Raw genomic sequence first — 27,762 nt, forward strand, 5'->3', positions numbered from 1 at the left:
AAGTTAACAATGAAGACCAACTGTCACAAATATCCATTCCCATTCTGTTGCATCCTCAACCTACACATCTACAGGCTCTGTAAATAAAACAAAGGGAATGTACTTCTTGTGGCTTCTTTCAGTATGTTTTACATCTTTGATAATTTGAAAAAGAATCCTTTGGCCATTCAGTGAGAGTATGTTTATTTCTGTTTAGATTCAGAAATTAGTGTTTATGTGAGTGAGAGAGGAAAGGATAGAGGCTTTTCACAGAGAGGGAGGCTTAAAATTAATTTTTTGATAACTTGATTTTTTTAAAAATCTAAACAAACTTGGAAGAAAGAGACTTATGAATTTAAGATGCAAAAGTAGTCTGCAGAGGCACCTCCACCATCTCCTCCTTTGCTAAGGCTGTATAAAAATAACTTTATTTGTTGGGAACTCTCCATTGTCCATTAAAACCCTGGATGAATCAAAGATCATGCCTGGCAAAATGTGGCATGAAGATTAAGGTAAAACCCAGACTTCTTAAATTGAAATATATCCTATTCAGGTCAGTGTCTTATATAGATTTATATCTCCTATAGATTTCTATCTCTAGAAAGTTAAAGTGTTGAGACCCATGAGTTTTAACCTTTCATTAACATATTTTATTAAGAAGATAATAAATGAACCGGGACTGGGGATGTAGTCCACTTTCTAAAGGGCTTGTCTAGTTTGCAAGAAGCACTGAGTTCTGTGCCCAGCACCCCATGAAACTCAGGGCAAGGGAGTCAGATATTTAGGGTCCACCATGGCTACACTGTGAGTTCAAGGATATCCTGGGGTAAATAAAACCCTGTCTCAAACATGAAAAAAAAAAAGAAAACCAGTTGTGTTGGGTAAATATCCTGCAAAACATTATTTGAATACCTCTGAGGTACTAATATTAAATATAATACTTTACATTAAAAGTATTATTTCAAAAGAGGGCACACATACTTAAAGGGCTGTGAAGGAGAGATTAAAGAAACAAATGGGCCTAACAACGCAGTCTTGGTGTTGCAGATAATCAAAGAGGGTAAAATAACTGTCCAATTGCTTTAATCATAAAATGTCTCATAATTTGGGGAGCTTTCAAAATGGTTACAAGGTGTGTGAGATTGGTTTGTAGAGAGTTAAATTTATTTAACTTTATGTCTTATGGAAACAAATTACACAGAGACTCTTATTTTCTGAACCCATTACTTAATGGACAAAGAGGGTGTGTCTGTTTGCTAATGAATGCTCTTTCAGAGGTAAGAAGTTATCCTCTTTGACTAAAATACATGAGAACAATGTGAGGAAATAGAAATCTAGGCAGTTGAACCCCAGAAAGCACCTGAAATTTACAAACTTTGAGAAGACAAATGAGACTACCACATTTGCTCATAGGAGGGGAAGTGCCTTAGAATAAAATAATGTAGAAAGTTCTTCAACACAAACTACTTACTACCTGTTTCAAATTCCACATTAAATCTCCCATGGACATCAAGCCTTTCTGTGATTCCGGGAAGAAAGTCAATCGAACGCTAACAGACTTTGATTGCTTAAAACAGTATCTGCAAACTTCCCTTTGGATGACTTATTCTTAGAATCAGTGGTTCCGTAAATATTGCTTCTCTCAAGATTCAGAACCAACACTGCAAACCCAAGAATGAACAGAGTGTCATTAGCAATCATAACCCATCATTTGATGGTGCACGAGGGATCTGTCATGAATTTCCCTAATCTACACCTCACCACTGCATGTTTACAAAGTTTATATTAATGACAGTTGGGTCTCTGTAAATACTTAAAACCTACATGAAAAAAGAATTTCTATCGTATTAGAAGTTGATGTTCTGGTAAAACAAAAGATCACACACATTTAATCACTGGTACAGAACGCATACCTGCAAAATATAACTCTATTTTGCAAAGCGGAAAAACCTATTTGAGAGGCTGAAGGAATAAAGAAGGCAATTTTTAGTGTTGTACTTTTCAGGAACTCATACTTACAGTTTGGGGCCACATGATGTCGCTCTTTACCATAAAATAAATCCGACAGGAGACAGACTAAAGGAAAAACCATTTCCATTCTTCCCGGAAAGCTGCATACACCATCCCGGATCTGGACAATGGAGGATGCAGTGGCGGTGGACTGACGGATAAGAGCTCTATCTCTGAGAGGATCCCTGATCAGAACAAAGGATTGTGCACTTGAGATGGATTTTTTCTGGGGAAGTGGCCAAGAATCACGGCGCCTGCTTTTCTCTTTTTTGCTTCTTGCAATCTGGAAGGGAGGGAACAGCCAGCTCCACTACTCCGTCCCCGAGGAGGCCAAACACGGAACCTTCGTGGGCCGCATCGCTCAGGACCTGGGGCTGGAGCTGGTGGAGCTGGTGCCCCGCCTGTTCAGGGTGGCGTCCAAGGACCGCGGGGACCTTCTGGAGGTAAATCTGCAGAATGGCATTTTGTTTGTGAATTCTCGGATCGACCGGGAGGCGCTGTGCGGGCGGAGCGCGGAGTGTGGCATCCACCTGGAGGTGATCGTGGACCGGCCGCTTCAGGTTTTCCACGTGGAGGTGGAGGTGAGGGACATTAACGACAATCCTCCCATATTCCCTGCGACACAAAAGAATCTGTACATTGCAGAATTAAGGCCTCTTGACACTTGGTTTCCACTAGAGGGCGCATCAGATGCAGATATTGGAACCAATGCTCTGCTGACTTATAGGCTAAGTCCCAATGACTATTTTTCTTTGGAAAAACCATCCACCGATGAACGGGTAAAAGGTCTTGGACTTGTATTACGAAAATCCTTAGACCGAGAGGAAACTCCAGAGATTTTTCTATTGCTCACAGCCACCGACGGAGGCAAACCCGAGCTGACCGGCTCTGTTGAGTTACTCGTTACAGTGCTGGACATCAACGATAATTCTCCAGTTTTTGACAGATCCCTCTACACGGTGAAGTTACCCGAAAACGTCCCAAATGGGACACTGGTAGTCAAAGTCAATGCCTCTGATTTAGACGAAGGTGTGAATGGAGATATTATGTACTCATTTTCGACGGATGTTTCACCAAACGTGAAACGCAAATTCCACATAGACCCAGTTACAGGACAGATTGCTGTAAAGGGATCCATTGATTTTGAAGAATGCAAATCCTATGAAATTCTCATAGAGGGCATTGACAAGGGACAAGTCCCGCTTTCCGGACACTGTAAAGTTATTGTAGAAGTTGAAGACATCAATGATAACGTCCCAGAGCTGGAATTCAAATCTCTGTCGCTTCCAATCCTAGAGAATGCTCCAGTGGGCACCGTCATCGCGCTCATCAGTGTGTCTGATAGGGACATGGGTGTCAACGGGCAGGTGACCTGCTCCCTGACCCCTCATGTCCCCTTCAAGCTGGTGTCCACCTTCAAGAATTACTATTCGCTCGTGCTGGAAAGCGCCCTGGACAGAGAGACCACACCTGACTATAAGGTGGTGGTGACAGCCCGGGATGGGGGCTCGCCCTCGCTGTGGACCACCGCCAGCGTGTCCGTGGAGGTGGCTGACATAAACGACAACGCGCCTGCATTCGCGCAGCCCGAATACACGTTGTTCGTAAAGGAGAACAACCCGCCTGGTGCGCACATCTTCACGGTGTCGGCCATGGACGCAGATGTGCAGGAGAACGCGCTGGTGTCCTATTCGCTGGTGGAGAGGCGGGTGGGCGAGCGCTTGCTGTCGAGCTTCGTGTCTGTGCACGCGGAGAGCGGCAAGGTGTTTGCTCTGCAGCCTCTGGACCATGAGGAGCTGGAGCTGCTGCAGTTCCAGGTGAGCGCGCGGGATGCTGGTGTACCTTCCCTGGGCAGCAATGTGACTCTGCAGGTGTTTGTGCTGGATGAGAATGACAATGCGCCCCTGCTGCTGGAACCCGAGGCGGGAGTGTCTGGTGGAGTGGTGAGCCGGCTGGTGTCAAGGTCAGTGGGTGCGGGCCATGTAGTGGCGAAGGTGCGCGCGGTGGATGCGGATTCTGGCTATAATGCATGGCTGTCTTATGAGCTACAGTCGCCGGCAGGCAATTCCCGTAGCCCTTTCCGGGTGGGTCTGTACACGGGCGAGATTAGTACCACGCGCATCTTGGATGAGGCGGATTCGCTGCGCCAGAACCTTCTGGTGCTGGTGAAGGACCATGGTGATCCAGCAATGACTGTTACCGCCACGGTGTTGGTGACGCTGGTAGAGAATGGCCAGGTACCAAAGACTCCATCGCGAGTGTCCACGAGTGTCACAAACTCGGAGGCATCACTGGTAGATGTCAACGTGTATCTGATCATCGCCATCTGCGCGGTGTCCAGCCTGTTAGTACTCACTCTGCTGCTGTACACCGCTCTGCGCTGCTCCACTGTTCCCAATGAGAGCGTGTGTGTGCCTGGAAAACCAGTAATGGTGTGCTCCAGCGCAGTGGGGAGCTGGTCGTACTCTCAGCAAAGAAGGCAAAGGGTGTGCTCTGGGGAGTACCCACCTAAGACTGACCTCATGGCCTTCAGCCCCAGTTTATCTGATTCAAGGGACAGAGAGGATCAATTGCAGCCCACAGGGGATTCCTCTGGAAAGGTCAGTCTTACTATCGTCTTTAATTTGAATTTTCATATGTGGTTTTTCATTTTCTTCACAATTTTATTTATTACTGGACATGGGATTCTTGCTCGGTGGTCATTTTCCTTCAGGACTTTGAATATATCTTCTAGCGTGCAAATTTTTCGCTGAGAAATCTTCTGATAAGCTTTATCAGTGTTCCCTTGTATATGTTCCTTGCTGCGGTCAAAATTCTCTCTTTATTGTCGACTCTTAGCAATGAGCGTGTAGATGAGGCTTTACTCAGCTTCATCCTAGCTGAACTACCTTAAGGTTCTTTGCTCTATCCATTTCATGCCCAGATTTGGAGCATTTAGGCCATACATTCTCTAAGATTTCTGCTTGTTTTCCTCTTCTCTCTCTGTGAATCACAGCCCACATATTGGCTCACTCTTTTGATCCCGTAAGTCTCTTAGTCCTTCTTCAGTCTTTAAGGTTCTGTTTTAGTTTTTACTCTCTTCCTGAGTAAATTCAAACATTCCACTTTGAAGCTACTGTGTCTTTTCCTGGTAATGTGTGCTGTTGAATTGCATTAAGGCAACGACTCCATCTCTGTTGAAATTCTTTTCTGTTAATGTTCTATTTTCTTGAGTTCATTGGACATTTTGTGTTGGTTACTTAAACACTGTCAGAATACACTGGCCTCTATGTCTTCATACTTGCTTTTTGTAGATAGCAGAAATTCTTTTGTGTTGTCTTGTTTTTTCCCCCCTATTGTTATATGGTCTTGGCATTCCCTTATTTGTAGAAGAACCCAGCCACCTCTCCCAATCTCTCTGACCTACCTTTGTGCAGGTAAAGGCCCTTATTCATCAATTGTCTAAGAACCTGGGCTCCATCCAGCCATTTAGACAGATGTATATTTTCTGTAGTTTTATGCCCAAAGTCCTAGCAGGAGCGAGCCACTGATTGCTTTTGTCCTGAGCTCATAAACGCTGGTCCCACTGGTGTGGGTTCTTTGCGCTGTGACTACCGTGGAGTGGCAGTGTCTCCTCTCCTCTTTCCTCTTTTCCACACAGGGTCTCACTAGAAGGCCTGGCTGCAGGGAGCTCATTAAGTAGGCAAGGCTGACCTGGAAATCACAAAGATACTCCTACCCCTGCCCCCAAGGGCCGGGATTAAAGCTGTGCACCCACACCCAGGTGCAACATTGTGTTATTGTTCTGAGTCATTTCCAGGAACCTAAAATCTTGTGTGCTCTATCAGGGTGCTGATTTGGGTGAGACAGGAAAGAATTTCTTGATTTTCCCGCTGAGATATCATGACATTATGTCCCTGTTCCACTCTTCTCTTCTCCTCATGAGAGAAGCTGCTAGGGTAGGGCAGGTGAACTGCAGGCCCTGTGACACATTGACTGCTACTGGTTTCCCTCATTCATCCTGCAATACGCTGGCTTACAATTGTGCTCTGAGTCGTGAGAAAGAGACCAGCCCTTCAGGTAGTGCTCTGCCCCCTGAAACGTAGGATGTAGAACACATGTCCCACTCCTTGGAGAGATGGCAGAAGCTGTTGCTTCTCCCTGAGTGAGTGGTACTGTGCTGAGAGAAAAGAATATGATGAGAAGTCCTTGCGCTTCTCGTCTGCTTTGGAATGAGAGCTTTGAGCTCCTCTGGAGGGCAGAAGTGTCTTGCTTCATTTTTAGGTTTCTCCTGATTGGCACAAGGTGGTGTAGTCTTGGCAGAGTGTCCTTTTTTAGGGAAAGAAGGGTCTGGGATCTCATACAACCCCTTCCTACTGATGTCTGTAGCTCTAACGTGTGTCTTAAACTCATATTTTCTTTTAGTTTTCTCTTTGGTTTCCTAGAGATTATAATGCTCACTATGGACTGGTTAAAGCATAAGCCAATACTTGTAATGTACAGTAACTTTGAGTGGGCCTTGGGAAATCATACGGTTCATCTGCTCCCACTTCATGCTTTTGAATTGGATACAGATCCCAGACATACAATGATCACTTTTGTACCGTTAATGTCCATTTATGCTCGTGTTTCTTGTTAAAAAGTTATATTTCTTCTGAAAAAGTTCTTGAATATTTCCTTTCCTATGGTTTGATAATGAAGAAATCCCGATGTTTTGCATGTTCAGATATAGTATTTCAATTCCACCTTTGCGAAATAGTTTTGCTGGGTATTTAATGCTGAGTTGGCAGTTATTTTCCCATAACTTTCAAGATAACTTTTTTATAGTTCTTTCTTAAGAATATGACAACTGAATTTATTATTGATAGAGTGTGATTTTTCCTCTTTTTAAAGCTCTTTTTAAAATTCTTTCTTTGTTTTGAAATTGTCAATAACCTTACATTATCTGATCAGCTTTGATTTACTCTTAAAATCTTCTTTGAAGTTATCACAACATTTTGTATCTGTGAGTTGATACTTTATCAATTTAAAATTAGTATTTATTAGTATACCTTCAAATATCGCTTCTAACTTGCATTACTCTCCTGGGAATCACAGCATATATGTTAAATCTTTTCTTCATAGTCTTCATTTTACATTGAATTTGTGCTTTTAAGTCACTGATGCTCTTTGCTGCATGATTCTTATGTATGTTATTGCAACTTTTCCCTTACTTAGTCATTTTTTCTTCTTCTCTTCTTCTTCTTTGATTTTTTTTTGAGACCAATTTTTTCTGTGTAGCCCTGGCTGTCCTGAAACTTGCTCTGTAGTAGACCAGGCTGGCCTCAAACTCTGAGATCTGCCTCCTCTGTCTCTGGAGTGTTGGGGTTAAAGGTGTGGACCACATGCCTTACTATTTTCCTATTAGTCTGGGCTACCATCCACGTCATCAACTGAATTCTTCACTTCCATCAGTGCCTTTTCAGTTTTAAAGTCTTGTTTTCCTTTTTTAAAAATTAGAGGTTTTTAAAAAAAAATTGTTACTTTTGTGAATTTAATTAACACAGTAATTATAGTTATTTGTGACCTCTCAGGTCATTGAATCATCTGTCACCCCATGTTTTTCTTCTCATAACCTTCTTATTAGGGCCAATAATATTGAATTGAATTCTAGATTGTACATGGAAAGTTGCAATTGTTCTGAATGATAGTTTCTTTCAGAGAACCTACTAAAATATTTGCTTGAGGTGCAATTAGGAAATATGCCTGTCATTATTGAGAATGATTGAATGGAAATAAATAGTAGTTTACTTTTCACTCCTGTGCTATCTGTAATGATGAGTGTTGTGAACATTTAAGCTGTGTGTCTCCTATCATTACTTTTATTATACTTTGTCGGGCAACACAGAGTAAAGTGAATCATAGAGTGCGGGGGTAAAGGCATGCGCTACCACTCTTGACTACTACCAAAATATCCAGGAAAAGGACCAGTGAATTGGGCCAGCCAAGACAGTATTCTTTAATAACCGACTGAAAGAATGACTTAGAAGATTTAAAGGCTCTTTCCTTCATGTCTTCTGTGGGATTTAGAATGTAGTAACTGAGAAAGAAATCCTCAAATTAAGAATCAACTACAAAATGACAAATACGGACTTGATTCCAACAGCTACAAAGATGAGCCAAATGTTAAGAGACTTCTGTCTTCCACACATCTGTATAAAATGTAAACTCTGTTCCGTATTAGCAATGCCCTTTCTCCATTGACTATACCATTGCCTTTACTGGATCATAAATATTTTTGTGACACACTACCTCTCAATCAATATTATGATTCTATTTGTTGAATAGATGTAAGATAGGTGATTATACAATTTACATCTTAATAGCAACTCGAATAATTGCTGCTTGGATGCTGTATCTTGAAAATGGTGTGAAGTTGCTTACCAAATTGTATGACATCTGGACAATTAAAGTCTCCACATTAGAGTAATACAGCAAAAAAATTGGTAGGTGTTGAAAAAGATTAAAGGGCTAAATGCTCACAAATTTGAATAGATTTCAAAAAGGAGCCCAAGTTAGTATCATATTTAAACTCTTAGTTATTTTAAAAGACAGCATCAATAAATCACCAGTATTAAACACTGAAATTTAGAAAATTTCCTTCAATTAATACTGAAGCAGTATAAGTCCATTAACAGGATACAGAAAATTAAAAAAAAATTAGGTGATAGATGAATATGAAAACAACACTACTCAACAACTAACCATTGAAAATAATAACTATTAAAAGATTTTCTTTGATCAGTTTGAGTATAAACTCCTCTATAACAAAATAGGTAAAACAAATTACTTTGGGTGTCTTTACTGAAGATAGATCAATAAGCAGTGGTATAATCTTGTTGATGTTTTTTTTAGGTTGTCTTTATAAAGTTAAGTCCAATTGGAAGACCATCAGCAGAAAATCTGGGGATTGGGAAGTAATGCAATTAAGGTAGAAACCCTGGTTAATAAAGTGATATTTAGATAGAGAAGAGGGCTATACGGAAGCACAGAAAACATGTAATTGAAATTGAGTAGTATTGAGAAATATTTCACTAATAAAAGGTAAGTGAATAAAACAGACCAAAATAAAATACTTACCCTTTTAGCCACATGATGTCGCTAGACACCACGATATTTTCTTCTCTTCCAACGTCAAAAGGAAACGGAGAATACGTTTTACTTAGAAAAAGGGCCTTTCATTTTCGACCTTGCTACAGAAGCTCACACACACACAAAAAGCGAGGATATTAAATTGGAATTAAGTTTTCAAAGGATTTTCTTGGTGCTGCAATAAAGACTGGAGAAGTGGAACAAGACTGCGATGCTATATTCCCAGCAAGGAAGTCCGGGATTCCGGCGCCTGCTCATCTCCTTTGTGCTCCTCACAGCCTGGGAGGCAGGGAGCGGCCAGCTCCACTACTCCATCCCGGAGGAGGCCAAACACGGAACCTTCGTGGGCCGCATCGCTCAGGACCTGGGGCTGGAGCTGGCGGAGCTGGTGCCCCGCCTGTTCAGGGTGGCGTCCAAGGACCGCGGGGACCTTCTGGAGGTAAATCTGCAAAATGGCATTTTGTTTGTGAATTCTCGGATCGACCGGGAGGCGTTGTGCGGGCCGAGCGCGGAGTGTAGCATCCACCTGGAGGTGATCGTGGACCGGCCGCTGCAGGTTTTCCACGTGGAGGTGGAGGTGAGGGACATTAACGACAACCCGCCTAGATTCTCCCGACCAGAACAAAGATTACTTATTTTAGAGTCAAGAATGCCAGACTCGCGGTTTCCGGTAGAGGGCGCATCTGACATGGATATAGGAGTCAATGCAGCTTTGAGCTATAAAATAAATCCTAACGAATATTTTGACTTGGGTGTTAAAAGAAAGGAAGAGGAGACAAACGTTTTACAGCTAGTTTTGAAGAAACCCCTAGATAGAGAAGAAACCCAAGAGCATCGTTTGTTACTGATTGCAACCGATGGAGGGAAACCTGAACTAACAGGTACTGTACAGTTACTGATTGATGTGTTGGATGCAAATGATAACGCTCCGGAGTTTGATGAATCTATTTATAACGTTAGATTGTTGGAAAATACACCCAACGAGACATTAGTAATTAAACTCAACGCTTCAGACGCAGATGAGGGAATTAATAGTGAAATACTGTATTTCTTCAGTAATCTTGTTCTAGATGATGTAAAATCTAAATTTACAATAGATTCTACCAGCGGAGAAATAAAAGTTAAGGGGGAGCTGGATTACGAAGACCGCAAATTATATGAAATTAATATTGATGCCGTGGACAGAAGTACATTCCCACTAGCAGGACACTGTAAAGTTATAGTGAAACTAGTGGATGTAAATGATAACGTGCCCGAAATGGCCATAACATCGCTGTTTGTGCCTATCAAAGAGGATGCTCAGTTGGGGACTGTCATTGCCCTGATTAGTGTGTCTGATAGCGACTCTGGCGCTAATGGCCAGGTGACCTGCTCTGTTATCCCGCATGCCCCCTTCAAGCTGGTGTCCACCTTCAAGAATTACTATTCGCTCGTGCTGGACAGCGCCCTGGACCGCGAGACCACAGCTTACTATAAGGTGGTGGTGACAGCCCGGGACGGCGGATCGCCCTCGCTGTGGGCCACAGCCAGCGTGTCCGTAGAGGTGGCTGACGTGAACGACAATGCACCCGCCTTTGCGCAACCCGAATACACGGTGTTCGTGAAGGAGAACAACCCGCCTGGCGCGCACATCTTCACGGTGTCGGCCATGGACGCGGATGCGCAGGAGAACGCGCTGGTGTCCTACTCGCTGGTGGAGAGGCGGGTGGGCGAGCGCTCGCTGTCGAGCTTCGTGTCTGTGCACGCGGAGAGCGGCAAGGTGTTCGCCCTGCAGCCTCTGGACCATGAGGAGCTGGAGCTGCTGCAGTTCCAGGTGAGCGCGCGGGATGCTGGTGTGCCTTCCCTGGGCAGCAATGTGACTCTGCAGGTGTTTGTGCTGGATGAGAACGACAATGCTCCCATGCTGCTGGGGCCTCAGGGTGGCGGAGGGACCATTGAATTGTTGTCCCGATCGGTGAGTTCAGGCCACGTAGTTGCAAAGGTGCGTGCAGTGGACGCGGACTCTGGCTACAATGCGTGGTTGTCCTATGAGTTACAGCTGGCGGCGGGTGCTGCGCGCAGCCCGTTCCGCGTGGGGTTATACACTGGTGAGATCAGCACAACACGTGTTCTGGATGAATCGGACATGCCGCGCCAGCGCTTGCTGGTGCTGGTGAAGGACCACGGCGAGCCAGCACTGACCGCCACAGCCACCTTCTTGGTGTCTCTAGTGGAGAACAGCCAGACACCGAAGGTCTCATCTAGGGTTCTGGCTGGAACCTCTGGTTCAGACTCCAAACTGATGGATGTCAACGTGTACCTGATCATCGCCATCTGCGCGGTGTCCAGCCTGTTGGTGCTCTCGCTGCTGCTGTACACCGCGCTGCGCTGTTCGGCGGCGCCCACAGAGGGCGTGTGTGGGCCGGGGAAGCCCGTGCTGGTGTGCTCCAGTGCGGTGGGAACCTGGTCATACTCGCAACAGAGGAGGCAGAGGGTGTGCTCTGGAGAGGGTCCGCCCAAGACCGACCTGATGGCCTTCAGCCCCAGCCTACCTCAGGGCCCCAGCTCTACAGAGAATGTGAGTTTCTTAATCAAACTGTAATTTTTCTCTTTAACTCTTCTGCATTGAATACCTGAAGGCTTTTTGAGTGATGATTTTAGATTTAAGAATTAAATGTTATACATACAATTAACCTAACAAATTCATAGTCTACTTTTAGCTGTGCCGTTTCCTGTTCTTTAAAGTACAACTTTTTTTAAAGCTATATTTTGGGGCCTGGAGAGACCCCAGGCTTAACCCCATTGATTCAGTGGTTTTGAGTACCGGATGTGACATGAGTTCAATTCCATCTACCTGCAGGATAGCTCATAACCATTTGAAACTTCAGTTCCAGGGAGCCAACACCCTTTGACTTCCGTGGGCACATGGTGCACATACATATATGCAGGCAAAACATTCACACGTAAAATCTTTAAAGTGATATCTTTGGACATATCTTTACACTGAATGGATTGCAGTCACTGTTATTCCATAAGAGGTTTTATTAGTTGATGCAGCAATCTTCTATCTTAACCTAAAATAGTTTCAAGTCTTTTGTGGACATGAAGTGTTATGTATGTGTGTGTGGGTGTGTGGCCTGCTCATGCATTATTCCCTTGAGACGCAGTCTGTCACTGAGCCTGGAGTTAAGCTAGCAGAGAGTGACCTCCAGCAATCCCTGTGATCACCCCTGCATGTTCTGGGGCTAGTCAGGACCATATGGGACTCATGGGTTCTTGGGATTTCAATGGGGGTCATTACGCTTGCATAGCACGGATTCTTTTTGTTAAGCCATGTTTGTCTTCCTTCCTTCCTTCCTTCCTTTTTCTTTTCTTTCTTCTTTCTTCCTTCCTTTTTTCTTTTGCTCTTTATTTTTTTGAGACTGAGCTGAGCTATGTAACCCAGGCTAGCATTGATACCATAATTCTTGGCTGTCCTCAAACTCTGAATCCTCCTGTCCTAGGCTCCCTAGTGGTGGTTTACAGGTATGAGAGACTGCACTCTGCTTGTAAAATGTTTTCATGATTTCTTGTCATTTAAGCATACTCACACTTAATCTAGGGCATATCATAGCACAGAGTGTAAGACATGCTTTTAAATGTTTCTTTCTAAGTTTAGAGACAGGCTCATACATGTAGTCCCTGTTGGCTTGGGACTATTTATGTAAACCAACTGAACTGGAACTCACATATATCTATCTTGCCTCTACCTCCCTAGAGCTGAGATTAAAGGTGTGAGCCAGAAAACATAAGTTAAATTATTTATTCTTTATAAATAATTATTTTAATAAATAATTTTATATATAATTATTTTATGACTACATATCAATATTTTTACAACAGCCCATCAACTATGCTTTTTTCTTTCTGTTGAATTGCAACTATTTTATTTTTATATGAAAGTTTAATTTCTTTTTTTCAGTCATATTTCTGTAGTAAACAATTAATTTAATCTCTGCCTAAATAGATTATCACCCCTATGGTTTCATAATTAAAAACTTTATTGTTAAAAATTTTATTTTATGGCCGGGCAGTGGTGGCGCACGCCTTTAATCCCAGCACTCGGGAGGCAGAGGCAGGCAGATCTCTGTGAGTTTGAGGCCAGCCTGGTCTACAAGAGCTAGTTCCAGGACAGGAACCAAAAAAGCTATGGAGAAACCCTGTCTCGAAAAATCCAAAAAAAAAATTATTTTAGTAGTGTTTTCACTTGGATATATATAGCTATTGTTTAAAATTCTTGAAACAGAAAGAATTACAGTTAAAATTTCCTTTCGATTCCCACAACAGAACATCATATTAATAGAGAATAATTCATTTCCCCCTAAAGGTTAGCATTGGAATTGGGAGGAAAAATTCAGAAACTTGGGCACAGTTTCACCTTAAATTATTTGTGTTGACAGAAAGACAATTATCACGTGTACTCACTCATAGGTGGTTCTTAAAGAAAGCCAGCCTACAAACTACAATCCCAGAGAACTTAGACAACAATACGGACACTAGGAGAGAATTACATAGATCTAATCTACATGGGAAGTAGAAAGTAGAAGAAGACAAGATCTCCTGAGTAAATTGGAGCATGGGGACCTTGGGGGAGGATTGATGGGAGAGGGGAGAAGCAAGGAGGGGAGCAGAGAAAAATGTAGAGCTCAATAAATATCAATAAAAAGTTACGTGTGTTGAGAAGTCCTTGTGAACCCCTCTGCTCTGAAAAAATCCCCATGCATTTGGTCAGAAAGCATAGTGTTTGTTGCTTTGCATTTTCAGATTAGGAAGTAACATAAAATTACTGTTATAAAAACTTCTCTTGGGTTTATTGTTTATAAACATAGGTAAGAGTTCTTGCCATTGAAAAATAAAAATTCTCTTGCTCCTCTTTTTTCTGTTTTGGGCAAACGTGTGAGCTCAACAGGAAATAACCATTACACACCTAATGTAGGAAATGTTAGGTCCCCTTTTCTGGCATTGCTGATGTTTAAAATTCATGTGTGCATTTCCTTCCATAGTTACCCCTTATGTCTAATTCACATGTGTGTTTCCTTCCTTCCATAGTTACCCCTTCTGTCTTTCTCTTTGGATATTTATAATTCAGTGATCAACTTTAGGGAGGTCTTAGAATTGAGAATAGCTTTTGCTACACTATTGGTTAATTGCAAATACCTATCAACTGTTAAAAATCAGGTTAATTTAGTTTTGAAAGATAAACTTACTGCTTTGCATAATTTCTACAAAATTTTCCATATGGTGGAGGGAGCTATTTGTTTATAAAGAGATCGACTACTCATCTTCTCATATAATCTTTTCCCTCAACTGGAATAAACTATTTAAATAAATAAAATGAGAATCTGTAAGCTATTTGTCAGCAAAAGATCAGCATTTTTCTTTCCATATAATTTTATTTTACATAAAGAATTTCAGTAATGTTTAATCATTTTTTAAACCTGGAAACAATAAGATTATTACAACAATTCCAGTTGGATTGTACAACTAATCTTCAGAAGATTTTGAAAAGTAAATATGATTTTTTTTTGGTTTGTCGAGACAGGGTTTCTCTGTGGCTTTGGAGCCTGTCCTGGAGCTAGCTTTGTAGACCAGGCTGGTCTCGAACTCACAGAGATCCATCTGCCTCTGCCTCCCGAGTGCTGGGATTAAAGGCGTGCGCCACCATAGCCTGGCTTAAATATGATGTTTAATGTTTGCTAATTTTTGCCTGTTGACGTTTCCTGTAGGAAGTAGACCTTACTTAGACTAATATATATGTATTGGTTACTATAGAAAAGCTTTGCCAAAAAGACTAGCTCAATATATATTTAATGTGAGGATTATATTATTCTAAGTAAAAAAAAAATGCTTTGTTTGTTATTGCTTAGCAAATGATGTTTTTGTTGGCACAAATTACCATGAAGGAAAGTCTTGGAGAAAATATCTAGTATATCTGGGTTAATTATTTGAATATAGCATCTCGCAAAAGGAAGAGCTTTGTATTATCATTGTGAGGCTTAATGTATGTCTGAATAGTGGAAAAGGGTGGGATACCGTGCTTCATTTGGAAGTCTTACTGTTGACTTGCTAAAGTCTGAAAAGAAGTTCAACCATCTCCAGTTGGCGAATTAAGGATGAAATAACGGTAAAGTTTATATTTGACTGACTTTAATTGTGAAGATAATATTATTAAGGAAGAGATGAAACTATTAGAAACCTGCTTTAGGCTGGCGTTCTGCACAGTGATAGAACACTAACTCAAGACCTTGAATTCACTCCTCAGCCAAGAAGAACCAAGTTTAAACTAAGGCTACTTTTAGGAGGCAATTGCAAATATTCTATATTTTTGCTCTACAAAATATGATTCATACTGAAGAACTATTGAAAATAATTGTTTGGCTTATGCATTTATCATCAGCAACCTATGCCTAGAAACTAACCACCTACCAAAGATGCTTTATAAAATACAAACCTTACAAAATAATAAAAAGTATTTATTAGCAAGGAGAAATTTTTGAGAAACAGAAAATGTTATGATTAAAATGAGAAGTTGGCTTATGATCAAGTCTCCTAGAAGTAATTCTAATATTAAATTTCTAGTTTTAGTAATTTAATGAAATTATACTCATAATGATAAACATGGTATACGTGAAAGATAGAGAATCTGTAGGCTAACTTTGAATAAGATCAATAAGGAGGCAGAGAAATAAAAATCAAAATTACTATAGGTGATACAGAGAATGTTTATGTCATTAAAACAAAATGTTAATTTTCAAGACCTAAATCTACTAATTCTCTAATAATTGCTAGCAATGCTTTCATGTTAAACAAATTGCTTTCTAAGAGTCATATATAAATGGAATTGACAGAAACATAGAAGGGGAGATGAAGATGAGGTTTGGGGGATGTTCGGAAAGGTATCACAAGAATGTGTGAGAAGATGAGGGCCTCTGAAGGGAAAGAGTATAGGGTGAAATTGAGATTTAGAGAAAAAGATGGAGTCTTTCAGAATAGCAGACAAGAGCAACAAAACACAGCAGGAATAATTTCTGGCAGAAATTAATGTGGTGAGATTGGGAAGTTATCACTACAAACTGAGCATCGATGGAGAAATGCCATAGCGATAGGTCCACTGGCACGTTCCTGTGTCCCTGCTCTCAATTCTGAGATGCAGCAAACATTTTGAGTTTGAGAACATCCTGGGCTTTACAGTTTAGGGTGAACCCGATCTTCAGTGAGAACACATATAAATTTAAAATATTTCACACACTATGCATTAAAACCATGCTCAATTATCACAAAAAGGAACCATAAGCATGTGTGATACGAGGAACAAAGTAATAATAAACATTAGCAATCTTTTAAGATTTAAAAATTTAGACATGACATAATGCTAAAACGTTTAAAATGCTAAAAATGTTGCTTCTCCGCGAATAACTAAAGACCATTCTAATTCTAAATTACAAAAAAGAGAAAAACAAAGAAAAACAATAAGAAAAGAATTGGCCATGAAAATTGTAAACACCCGGAGGATTTGCTATCAAGGTAAGTGAGGGTATACGAATTCGTGTCTTACCCTGTGGAGCCGCATGGTGTCGCTGTCTACCACGGAGTTACATCTAGCCAGCACACAAAGCCCTTTCCTCTGGTAGCTGAAATTTTCCATGACTGCTGAATGATGGCGAATGCAGAAGAACTGAATCGATAGACTTTGAATCATACAGAATTTTATGCACAGAAAAAAATCTTCTAATGGAAATAAAGCAAGAAGCATCTGACATGGATTTTACCACTGAAAGCAGGCTGGGAACACGGTGTCTGCTGCTGTCACTTCTGCTTCTGGCAGCCTGGGAGGCAGGGAGCGGCCAGCTCCACTACTCCGTCCCCGAGGAAGCCAAACACGGAACCTTCGTGGGCCGCATCGCTCAGGACCTGGGGCTGGAGCTGGCGGAGCTGGTGCCCCGCCTGTTCAGGGTGGCGTCCAAGGACGGCGGGGACCTTCTGGAGGTAAATCTGCAGAATGGTATTTTGTTTGTGAATTCTCGGATCGACCGGGAGGCGCTGTGCGGGAGGAGCGCGGAGTGTAGCATCCACCTGGAGGTGATCGTGGACCGGCCGCTTCAGGTTTTCCACGTGGAGGTGGAGGTGAGGGACATTAATGATAACCCTCCTGTCTTCTCTGTAAAGGAGCAAAGAATTTTAATGTATGAATCCAGGCTGCCAGATTCTTTGTTTCCACTAGAGGGCGCATCAGATGCTGATGTTGGATCAAATTCTATCTTAATCTATAAACTCAGTCCTAGCGAATACTTTGGGTTAGATGTGAAAACGAACAGTGATGGTAACAAACAAATTGGACTCTCGTTGAAAAAATCCTTGGACAGAGAGGATGCTCCTGAGCATAAGCTGCTGCTGACAGCCACGGATGGAGGCAAACCTGAGCTCACAGGCTCTGTTCAGCTGCTGGTCACTGTGCTGGATGTGAACGATAACGCCCCTACTTTCCAGCAGTCTGAGTATGAAGTGAGAATATTGGAAAACTCACACAACGGAACGACGGTTATTAGACTGAACGCTTCTGACAGGGACGAAGGAACCAATTCAGCAATTTCTTACTCTTTTAATAAGCTGGTCCCGCCCACGGTTCTTGAGCAGTTTAGCATAGATACAGATACAGGAGAGATCATAATTCAAGGGAACTTGGATTTTGAACAAGTCAATGTCTACAAAATCCGCGTTGACGCGACGGACAAAGGACACCCTCCGATGGCGGGCCATTGCACTGTTCTAGTGAAGGTATTGGATGAAAATGACAATGTACCTCAGATCACATTGACTTCCTTATCGCTGCCTGTTCGAGAGGACGCTGCACTGGGTACTGTCATTGCTCTAATTAGCGTTTCGGACCTGGACTCCGGAGCTAACGGGCAGGTGACCTGCTCCCTGACCGCTCATGTCCCCTTCAAGTTGGTGTCCACCTTCAAGAATTACTATTCGCTCGTGCTGGACAGCGCTCTGGACCGCGAGACCACACCTGACTATAAGGTGGTGGTGACAGCCAGGGATGGGGGCTCGCCCTCACTGTGGGCCACAGCCAGCGTGTCCGTGGAGGTGGCTGACGTGAATGACAACGCACCCACGTTTGCGCAGCCGGAATACACGGTGTTCGTGAAGGAGAACAACCCGCCTGGCACGCACATCTTCACAGTGTCGGCCACGGATGCGGACACGCAGGAGAACGCGCTGGTGTCCTATTCTCTGGTGGAGAGGCGGGTGGGCGAGCGCTCGCTGTCGAGCTTCGTGTCTGTGCATGCAGAGAGCGGCAAGGTGTTCGCACTGCAACCTCTGGACCATGAGGAGCTGGAGCTGCTGCAGTTCCAGGTGAGCGTGCGGGATGCTGGTGTGCCTTCCCTGGGCAGCAATGTGACTCTGCAGGTGTTTGTGCTGGATGAGAATGACAACGCACCCACGCTGCTAGGACCTTGGACACAAGGATCCGGTAGTGTAGTGAGCGAGCTTGTGTCCCCCTCAGTGGTTCCCGGCCAAGTTGTCACTAAGGTGCGCGCGGTAGATGCAGATTCTGGCTACAATGCGTGGCTGTCTTATGAACTGCATCCTTTAACGGGTGGAACGCGGAGCCTGTTCCGGGTTGGTCTGTACACAGGCGAGATAAGTACTACACGTACCCTGGAGGAGGCGGATGGACCGCGTCATCGCCTATTAGTTCTGGTGAAGGACCATGGGGAGCCTGCGCAGACGGCCACTGCCACTGTGTTAGTATCTCTGGTTGAGAACAGCCAAACTCCAAAAGCCTCTTCGCGGGCGTCAGGCTCCACTGGCCGGGGAATTTCTTTAGTGAACGTCAATGTGTACTTGATCATTGCTATCTGCGCGGTGTCCAGCCTGCTAGTTCTAACCCTCATGATATACACTGCACTTCGGTGCTCAGTGCCGTCCACAGAGGGCGTGTGCGGGTCTGGAAAGCCCGTGCTGGTGTGCTCCAGCGCGGTGGGAACCTGGTCATACTCACAGCAAAGGAGACAGAAGGTGTGCTCTGGAGAGGGACCACCCAAAACCGACCTCATGGCCTTTAGCCCGGGTCTTCCTCCTTGTCCGGTAGTGGACGAGCATCTGGATTTAAATGAAGAACATTGCTCAAGAGTAAGTCCAAAATTCATATTTGTCTTTACAATTTAAATTTTGTATTGTTTTTCTGTACTCAGTTTCATATTTTCTCACTCTTTAAATTTCTATTCATTTCACTGGGCTAAGTACTTTCATTTTATTATTTTCCTTATAATCTTCATTTGTTTTGATCTTAGATGTAAACGAAATTAAACATTATTATCCACATTCTGCACTCCATAGTTTTAAAAAGCAAACTCAAAATGTTGTTACTCTTGTCCTTTTCTGCCACTTTGTTCCGGTTAGTGTTAATATTTTCCTAAGTAAGTACATAGGGTGTTTGCGGTTTTGCATTTTAACACTGGGAATACTATTTTGAATATTTTATAGAACAATGAAATCATAATACAATTAGGCCACACATTCTTTTCTATTTGCTTTTTTGTTTTCTTGCTCTCTCTCTGTGTGTGTGTATGTGTGTTTGATGAGACCAAGGACATGCCAGGCAAGCGCTCTGTGAATGATCTCTATAAAACTTTACCCTCTTTTGAATGAACACTCATAGTATGTTATTTTCTGTATTCTCTCCCTAGTCATTGTTATTCCTAGAGGAACTTGAGCTCTTTTTTTTAAAGTTATTCTTGAACCATTTAGCAATAAAGGACAATGACTAGGTTGCATGATTCTGGTAAAGGAGATTTCATAGTCATTAATAGACTTGCTCCCTCTGTAATTATTACCCAGTTTATTAGTGGTCCAGATGCTGTAGAAACAGTAGTTGGAGGGAACTCAGACTTTAATCCAGCAAACTCACATAACGTCAATAGTCCATTGTTGGGTTCAGTAGTTGCTCCCTTGTCTAGCAGGTACAAGGCTCTAGGTTCTATTTACTGGGGGGAAAACCACAAAGAAACAAACATAAAGGCCAATGCACTTCTGTGATGTTGCAATTCTCTTATCTTTGGAATTCATTTAATGGGTCTCTGTATGGAGTACAAGCTTATTCCCTTTGTTTCTCTGTGTAATTATTTGCTTTTTTGTTTTTTTGTTTTTGTTTTTTTTTTTTTTTGGTTTTTTTTGAGACAGGGTTTCTCTGTGGCTTTGGAGCCTGTCCTGGAACTAGCTCTGTAGACCAGGCTGGTCTCAAACTCACAGAGATCCGCTTGCCTCTGCCTCCCGAGTGCTGGGATTAAAGGCGTGCGCCACCATCGCCCGGCCTGTGTAATTATTTGCATTGCTTACTGGTTCTCTACAAAAAGGCAGCTGTGTCTCAGCTGTGCGTCTTCAGGACATCTTCCCTTGCCAAATTCCATCTATGCCTTTTATTTTTGAAGCCTTACACAGGCTGTTTATCCATTTAGTTCTCTGTTTCAAATCTACAAAATTTAGAATATAAGTAATAGAATCTGTCATGCAAAAAAATTTTTTTAAAAATTTGTCACTTGTCGCTGGTTGGTGGTGGTGCATGCCTTTAATCCCAGGACTCGGGAGGCAAAGGCAGGTGGATCTCTGTGAGCTCAAGACAAGCCTGGTCTACAAGAGCTAGTTCCAGGACAGGCTCCAAAGCCACAGAGAAACTTTGTCTTGAAAAACCAAAAAAAAATATATATCTTGTTACTTCTCAGGTGCCTTGTCAAGGAGTGGCCGCTTGATTAGTGTGATTTCCATATTATTTTCATGTTGTGTAAAGTTATTTGTTTTGTTATTCTGGGAAGGCCAGAATTACCGAACTATTCTGACATACGGCTAACATTTTAGTGCCATGTAGTACTTTGAGAACAATTATTTTCCAATGTTAACTGTTGAATTAAAACTTCAGCAATAGAAAAGGTTTTCATTTCAAAGGACATTCGAGACAAAGAAGTGACTCCCCAAGATAGCCTTACCTTTTTGTATTGTGTATTTTTCCTAGAAAACATACCATCGTAAGCTCCATATCATATTTGCTTTCACTAAAACTGGTCAGTGTCAGTAAGAGGACTAAGTTGGAGTTCGTGCTTCTATTGTCTTCATATTTTCATTCTTGAAGTGGCATAAATAATTAACCCAGTTTTCTCTGTTCTTCAAAAAGAAGTGCAGACTAATTTTTTAACACATACTTTATATAGTAACAAGATGAAAAGTTCTCTACACTCTCCTATCTACTTAAGAGTAACAAATTTACTTCTGGACACACTAATCAATAAACAACACAATTTGTGTCAGCTGGTGATGACACACACCTTTAATCTCAGCACTGAGTTTGGGACCAGTCTGGTCTACAGAGTAAGTTTCAGGATTGCCAGGGCTACATGGAGAAACTCTGTCTTGAAAAATGAAGAAGGAGGAGGAGGAGGGGAAGAAGAAGAAGAAGAAGAAGAAGAAGAAGAAGAAGAAGAAGAAGAAGAAGAACAACAACAACAACAACAACAAGAGACAAGAGAAGGAGGAGGAGAACAACAACAACAAGAGCGAAGAGGAGGAGAATTTGTATGGATAATTATATCTAGCAACCTGAACACTTCTCACTGTTTTAGAAGTAGAAAATTATATATGGCCATATCCACCAAGTAAAGCATTAACAAAAGTATAGGAGAACTTCATAGGCCAGTATCTGTCAAAAATCACTGAGTCAAAGCCCAACCTTCAAGAATTCCATATAAAAATAAAGAAGTACTGTATATAATGTTACAGTCATAGAAAGCAGTATGTTATGAAACATAAGAAAGGTAAGTAAATCACAGCATGGCTGAACATTACTGTCCACCCATCTCACTAGCTGAAGGGAATTTCTAGCTTATTGATGAGTTTGGTGGCTATAAATAGAGAAGGTCCCTTGGGAGAATATTGAAAATAACCAGTATTTTGGGGGGAAGAAATGACTTTAAGTAAATGGGTGCACAGCAAAATTCCAATTGAATCTAAAATCAGGAACAATCCATTTGGGTTGAAGGGTGTGGTTCTCGTATGAGCTAAGACAGGAAAAGTATTATAAAGAGGATTTTCTTGGGTAACTATTAGAATAATTGTTTACTCATCTCTAAAATCATTTGAAAAGTACCAAACATTTGAGGCAATGGTAATAAAGGTTCATAAAGTCGATCATGAGGTTTAACTAAGGAATGAATGAAGTGTAATGAGAAGCTTTTACAATAGTTAAGCAGAGTACCAATCATTAAAAATTGATATGGTTCATTATCAAACCTGGGAAACATTAGAACACAGATGTAATTTTCTTACTTGCATCTGGGAACATTGGGTGAAACATTCAAGAAAATGGCATTTGTGAAACAAACCCCAAAAGATAAAATATTCAAAGACGTTAATTATAAATTGTGGAAAGCAAGATGGGTAAGCAGCAATATTTAGCTAATATAACTGATCTATATTATGAAGAAATAACCACCATGATGTTGGAGACTGAAAACAGGCATGTACTCATGAAAACAAGACGTGGAAAGAGTAAATGAACACAAGAACTACGAACTCCTATAATGGAAAATATAATCATGTGAAGAGAATTTCACAATATTGTTCTGTAAGAAGTTACTTTAATACGAAATCTTGTCCCAAAGATCCCCAAACTTTCCATATTTTGATTCAATAGAGATATATGAAAATTGTTTATCAACTCTCCTTCTTGACATTAAAAAGATTTTTTAAAAGTTTGTCTTAAATTAAAGAGATCTATATGTCAAACTGCCTGGGGACAAAAGTCTTCCTAATAACAAAGAAAAGAAAATTACAGTCAAAAGGAAATAAATTCAAATGCTGCTATTCAGCCAAGAATTCCATGAAGATGCATGAGAAATGTTGCTCAACATGTTGACAACAAAGAAGAAAATTTTCAATTTAAAATACACATTCCATTGCATAACTGGAAAGTTAAATTTTGTAATTTCTACTTACTACTTCGGCCACATGATGTCGCTCTTAACCACTAAATGTCACGACGCTAAGCCATTCATCTTCCTTCAGAAAGACTCCACTAGGCTTCACTCTTCGGTTGCTCAACAATGACCAGCATCGCGGGATTGGAATGAAGAAATAAAAAGAAATCTCTAAAATCTTATATAATCGTCGTGAATCAGAATAAGACGTCAGTAATTTGAAATGGTAAACCTGAGAGGATACAACTGGAAGAGCCGACAATTACTCCTGCTCCTGATAATTCTGGCAGCCTGGGAGGCAGGGAGCGGCCAGCTCCACTACTCCGTCCCCGAGGAGGCCAAACACGGAACCTTCGTGGGCCGCATCGCTCAGGACCTGGGGCTGGAGCTGGCAGAGCTGGTGCCCCGCCTGTTCAGGGTGGCGTCCAAGGACCGCGGGGACCTTCTGGAGGTAAATCTGAAGAATGGCATTTTGTTTGTGAATTCTCGGATCGACCGGGAGGCGCTGTGCGGGAGGAGCGCGGAGTGTAGCATCCACCTGGAGGTGATCGTGGACCGGCCGCTGCAGGTTTTTCATGTGGAGGTGGAGGTGAGGGACATTAACGACAATCCTCCAGTGTTCCCAACAGCACAAAAGACTCTGTTTATCCTGGAATCCAGACTGCTTGACTCGCGATTTCCACTAGAGGGCGCGTCAGATGCAGATGTCGGTTCCAATGCTCTGCTGACTTACAGACTGAGCACCAATGAACATTTCTCTCTGGATGTACCACCCGACCACGAACAGGTGAAACTTCTCGGGCTTGTTTTGCGGAAACCATTAGACAGAGAAGAAACCGCAGAGATACGCTTATTGCTCACGGCCACCGACGGAGGCAAACCCGAGCTGACCGGCACTGTTGAGTTACTCATCACAGTGCTGGATGTCAATGACAATGCTCCGGTTTTCGACAGATCTCGCTATACCGTGAAATTATCCGAGAACGTTCCGAACGGGACGTTGGTAATCAAAGTCAATGCTTCAGATTTGGACGAGGGCGCGAATGGGGACGTTATGTACTCATTCTCTAGTGATATTTCCCCAGATATAAAATCCAAGTTTCACATGGACGCTGAGAGTGGAGAAATTACAGTTGTAGGAGTTATTGATTTTGAAGAAAGTAAAGCTTACAAGATTCCATTAGAGGCACGTGATAAAGGCTTCCCACAACTACCTGGACACTGTACAGTTCTTGTGGAAGTTATAGACGCTAACGACAACGCTCCACAGCTGACTGTCAGTTCCTTGTCGCTCCCTATATCTGAGGACAGCCAACCTGGAAGAGTTATCACCTTAATTAGTGTATCTGACCGTGATTCTGGTGCCAACGGACAGGTAACCTGTTCTCTGACCCCTCATGTCCCCTTTAAGCTGGTGTCCACTTTCAAGAATTACTATTCGCTCGTGCTGGACAGCGCCCTGGACAGAGAGACCACACCTGACTATAAGGTGGTGGTGACAGCCCGGGATGGGGGCTCGCCCTCGCTGTGGACCACAGCCAGCGTGTCCGTGGAGGTGGCTGACGTAAACGACAACGCGCCCGCGTTCGCGAAGCCTGAATACACGGTGTTCGTGAAGGAGAACAACCCGCCTGGCGCGCACATCTTCACGGTGTCGGCCACGGATGCAGATGCACAGGAGAACGCGCTGGTGTCCTATTCGCTGGTGGAGAGGCGGGTGGGCGAGCGCTCGCTGTCGAGCTTCGTGTCTGTGCATGCGGAGAGCGGCAAGGTGTTTGCGCTACAGCCTCTGGACCATGAGGAGCTGGAGCTGCTGCAGTTCCAGGTGAGCGCGCGGGATGCTGGTGTGCCTCCCCTGGGCAGCAATGTGACTCTGCAGGTGTTTGTGCTGGATGAGAACGACAATGTGCCCAAGCTGCTGGGGCCTTTGACAAATGGGGCTGTTAGCACAGTGAACGAGGTGGTAACTCGTGCTTTAGTGCCTGGTCAAGTTGTGGCGAAAGTTCGGGCGGTAGATGCGGACTCTGGCTACAATGCGTGGCTGTCCTATGAGCTTCAGCCAGCTGCGGGTGGAGTTCGTAGTCCTTTCCGCGTTGGCCTGTATACGGGCGAAATCAGCACTACTCGCTCCCTGGAGGAGACAGATGCATTGCGACAGTGCTTGTTAGTGTTGGTGAAGGACCACGGAGAACCTTCGCTGACCGCCACTGCCACGGTGTTGCTTTCTCTGGTAGACAGCGGCCAAACACAGAAGGTATCAGCTAAGGTGTCGGTTGGAGCCTCCAGCCTGAATCAGGGTCTAGTGGATGTCAACGTGTATCTGATCATCGCCATCTGCGCGGTGTCCAGCCTGTTGGTGCTCACGCTGCTGCTGTACACTGCGCTGCGCTGCTCGGCGATACCCACAGATGGAGCCTGTGCTCCCGGGAAGCCCGTGCTGGTGTGCTCCAGCGAGGTGGGGACCTGGTCATACTCACAGCAGAGGCGGCAGAGGGTGTGCTCTGGAGAGGGTCCGCCCAAGACCGACCTGATGGCCTTCAGCCCCAGCCTACCTCAGGGTCCCAGCTCTACAGACAACGTGAGTCTTAAATATTTATTTTCTCAGTCTTGAAGAAAGACGTCTAGCTGTTTTTTATGAAGCACCCCAATAATTCCAGTACCAGGGAGACTGAGGCAGGAAGATACTTGATTTTGAGTCTAGTCTGACTTACAAAGGGAGTTTCAGGCCAGTTTGGCGTTCTCTTTCATAAAGTTGGTAATTATGTTGATCTATAGTTTTGATAAATAGTTTTCTAATAGGAACAATGTCTTTACATAGCAGATTTCCAAAATTAAGTGTTTGCATATCTAGTGCATTATTCATTGCCCACACCTCTTAGGATAGGTGCCAGTTCCCATAGCACGATAGGTAAGCACTCTTAGTAGGTTCCATCCTATTCTATCTTTATAAATCCTATAGTGAAGTAATTTAAATACATGTAGACCCATTGCTCGTTCTCTGTATTGTGCATATTCTACCACAGCATGTATTTCAACATTGTTGCTGTAATTTCTTTACCCTAGAAGTTGAATTACTTCTATTTCTTACTGCAACAATTTATATTCTCCAATCATATTTGTGAAGTGCTTTCTTTTTTATCTTATTCATAGGATTGTGTTTGCCATGTTTGCAATTATTAATATTATTTTAAAATATAGTCTTAAATGGGCTTACGTATTGATTTATTTGACTCCTTTGTATAGGAAGTTTATTCACATTCAAAACAGAAGAATCACCTCTAGCATACAGTGAATGTCCTTCAGCTTTTACACTAACTATTTATCTCTCTGAATTCTGGGAGGTTTTGGTTTCTGTTGTATATTCTAAAACTATTAACACATATACAATATGACTTTCTGTTTTAGAAGATAGCAATCAAAACCATTTCTGCATTTTTGCAGTTCTTCTTTTGTAAGTCATACGTCTTCTTTTGTTTCTTCCTCATGTAAAGTACCTACATCTAATTTCATTACTCAGATTTGTCATGATTTATTAATTCAATTGTCTCTTGTGAGCATCCATGGAGAACAGTGTTGGTTATAAAACTCGTGTTATAAAAAAATCCAAACAAACAAAAAATCAAACCAAAACAAAAAATCCTTTTGCTGGGCAGTGATGGCACACACACCTTGGAATCCCAACACTTGGAAGGCAAAGAATGGTGGATCTCTGAGTGTGAGGCCAGCTTGGTCTACAGAATGAGTTCCAGGACAGGCAGGGATACACAGAGAAAGAAATCATGTCTGAAAACAAAACAAAACAAAATCTCATGTTGCTTTCAAATTTTCAAGTATTTGTGTAGTTAGCTCTGACTGTCAACTTTTGAAGTTGGCTAAATTATAATACATGTCATGAGATGATTTTAGAACATCTTGTTCTTGTTTTCAGTGTAAGTGAAAACAAAGGTGTTCGATTCATGAGCAGCTCCCGTAGGATTTACCATAGAGCACTATCACGAGCTCACCGAATTCTGCTTCTGTTGAACTATTATAGAATAATTGGGGAACACTTGTGATTGTTATAGAGTTTTAGTGCTGGTAATTTGTAGTTGTTTCATTGCTTATTAAAGATTTGTTTTATCTGCGTATGCCATTTTAAAGCCTTAGCAGACTACTTAATAGAAATTAAAATTATTCATCTTTGGATGCAGTAGATGTTGACAGGAGTCATTCTTACGGACACCTCTATATTCATGAGTTACCATGAGTTTTGGTTGTGAAATCACTTATGAGAGATACAAACTTTTTCAGGTTCTTCTTTTCCGGCAATGGGATATATTTGTTGTTTGTAAAAGTTCTAAGAGAATCTGTGAGTCTATTTTCTTCCTAATATCTTTAATGGTATTTATAGAGATAGCCTTTTTAAAAAAAAAGTAAAACAAGGGTAAATGTAATTGCTTCATAGAAAATTCCATTGTCCCTCTTTTCTGATTTACTATCTTGTCTGTGCGTTTTTGGCACACTTATCATCCGAAGCTAATGAAGTATTCTTATTCCAAGGGCTAAGAAGCAGTTAAGATATCCCGTGATTACATGCTTATTGTGTACCCAAACATCCAGGTTTTTAAGAACTTAAGTAAAATGTTAGCTTTACTTAATTTTAGAAAAATGAAATGCTTTAGTTAGGAGTACA

At 42.3% G+C, this 27,762-nt stretch overlaps 1 protein-coding gene across 5 annotated transcripts in view; it reads left to right on the forward strand.

Annotated features, from left to right (window-relative positions):
* LOC121442981 (protocadherin alpha-C2) overlaps window positions 1–27,762 on the forward strand; it is a 207,965-nt gene that overhangs the window by 19,131 nt on the left and 161,072 nt on the right. Inside the window, exon 1 of one of the 5 annotated variants that reach the window (XM_041644646.1) lies at window positions 2,117–4,589. The exons of 1 other annotated variant lie outside the window; for it this stretch is intronic. In XM_041644646.1, the coding sequence (XP_041500580.1) occupies window positions 2,205–4,589 (2,385 nt within the window). In that variant the 5' untranslated portion in view covers window positions 2,117–2,204. Of the gene's footprint in view, window positions 1–2,116; window positions 4,590–9,266; window positions 11,657–16,815; window positions 19,258–23,313; window positions 23,542–27,762 lie in introns of those variants that run through there. 3 more of the 5 variants (XM_041644647.1, XM_041644639.1, XM_041644645.1) reach the window with 3 other exon arrangements.

Source organism: Microtus oregoni, unplaced genomic scaffold (genome assembly GCF_018167655.1).
Source record: "Microtus oregoni isolate MIOR12 unplaced genomic scaffold, Mior012 000098F_ref0000018, whole genome shotgun sequence".
NCBI lineage: Eukaryota > Metazoa > Chordata > Mammalia > Rodentia > Cricetidae > Microtus > Microtus oregoni.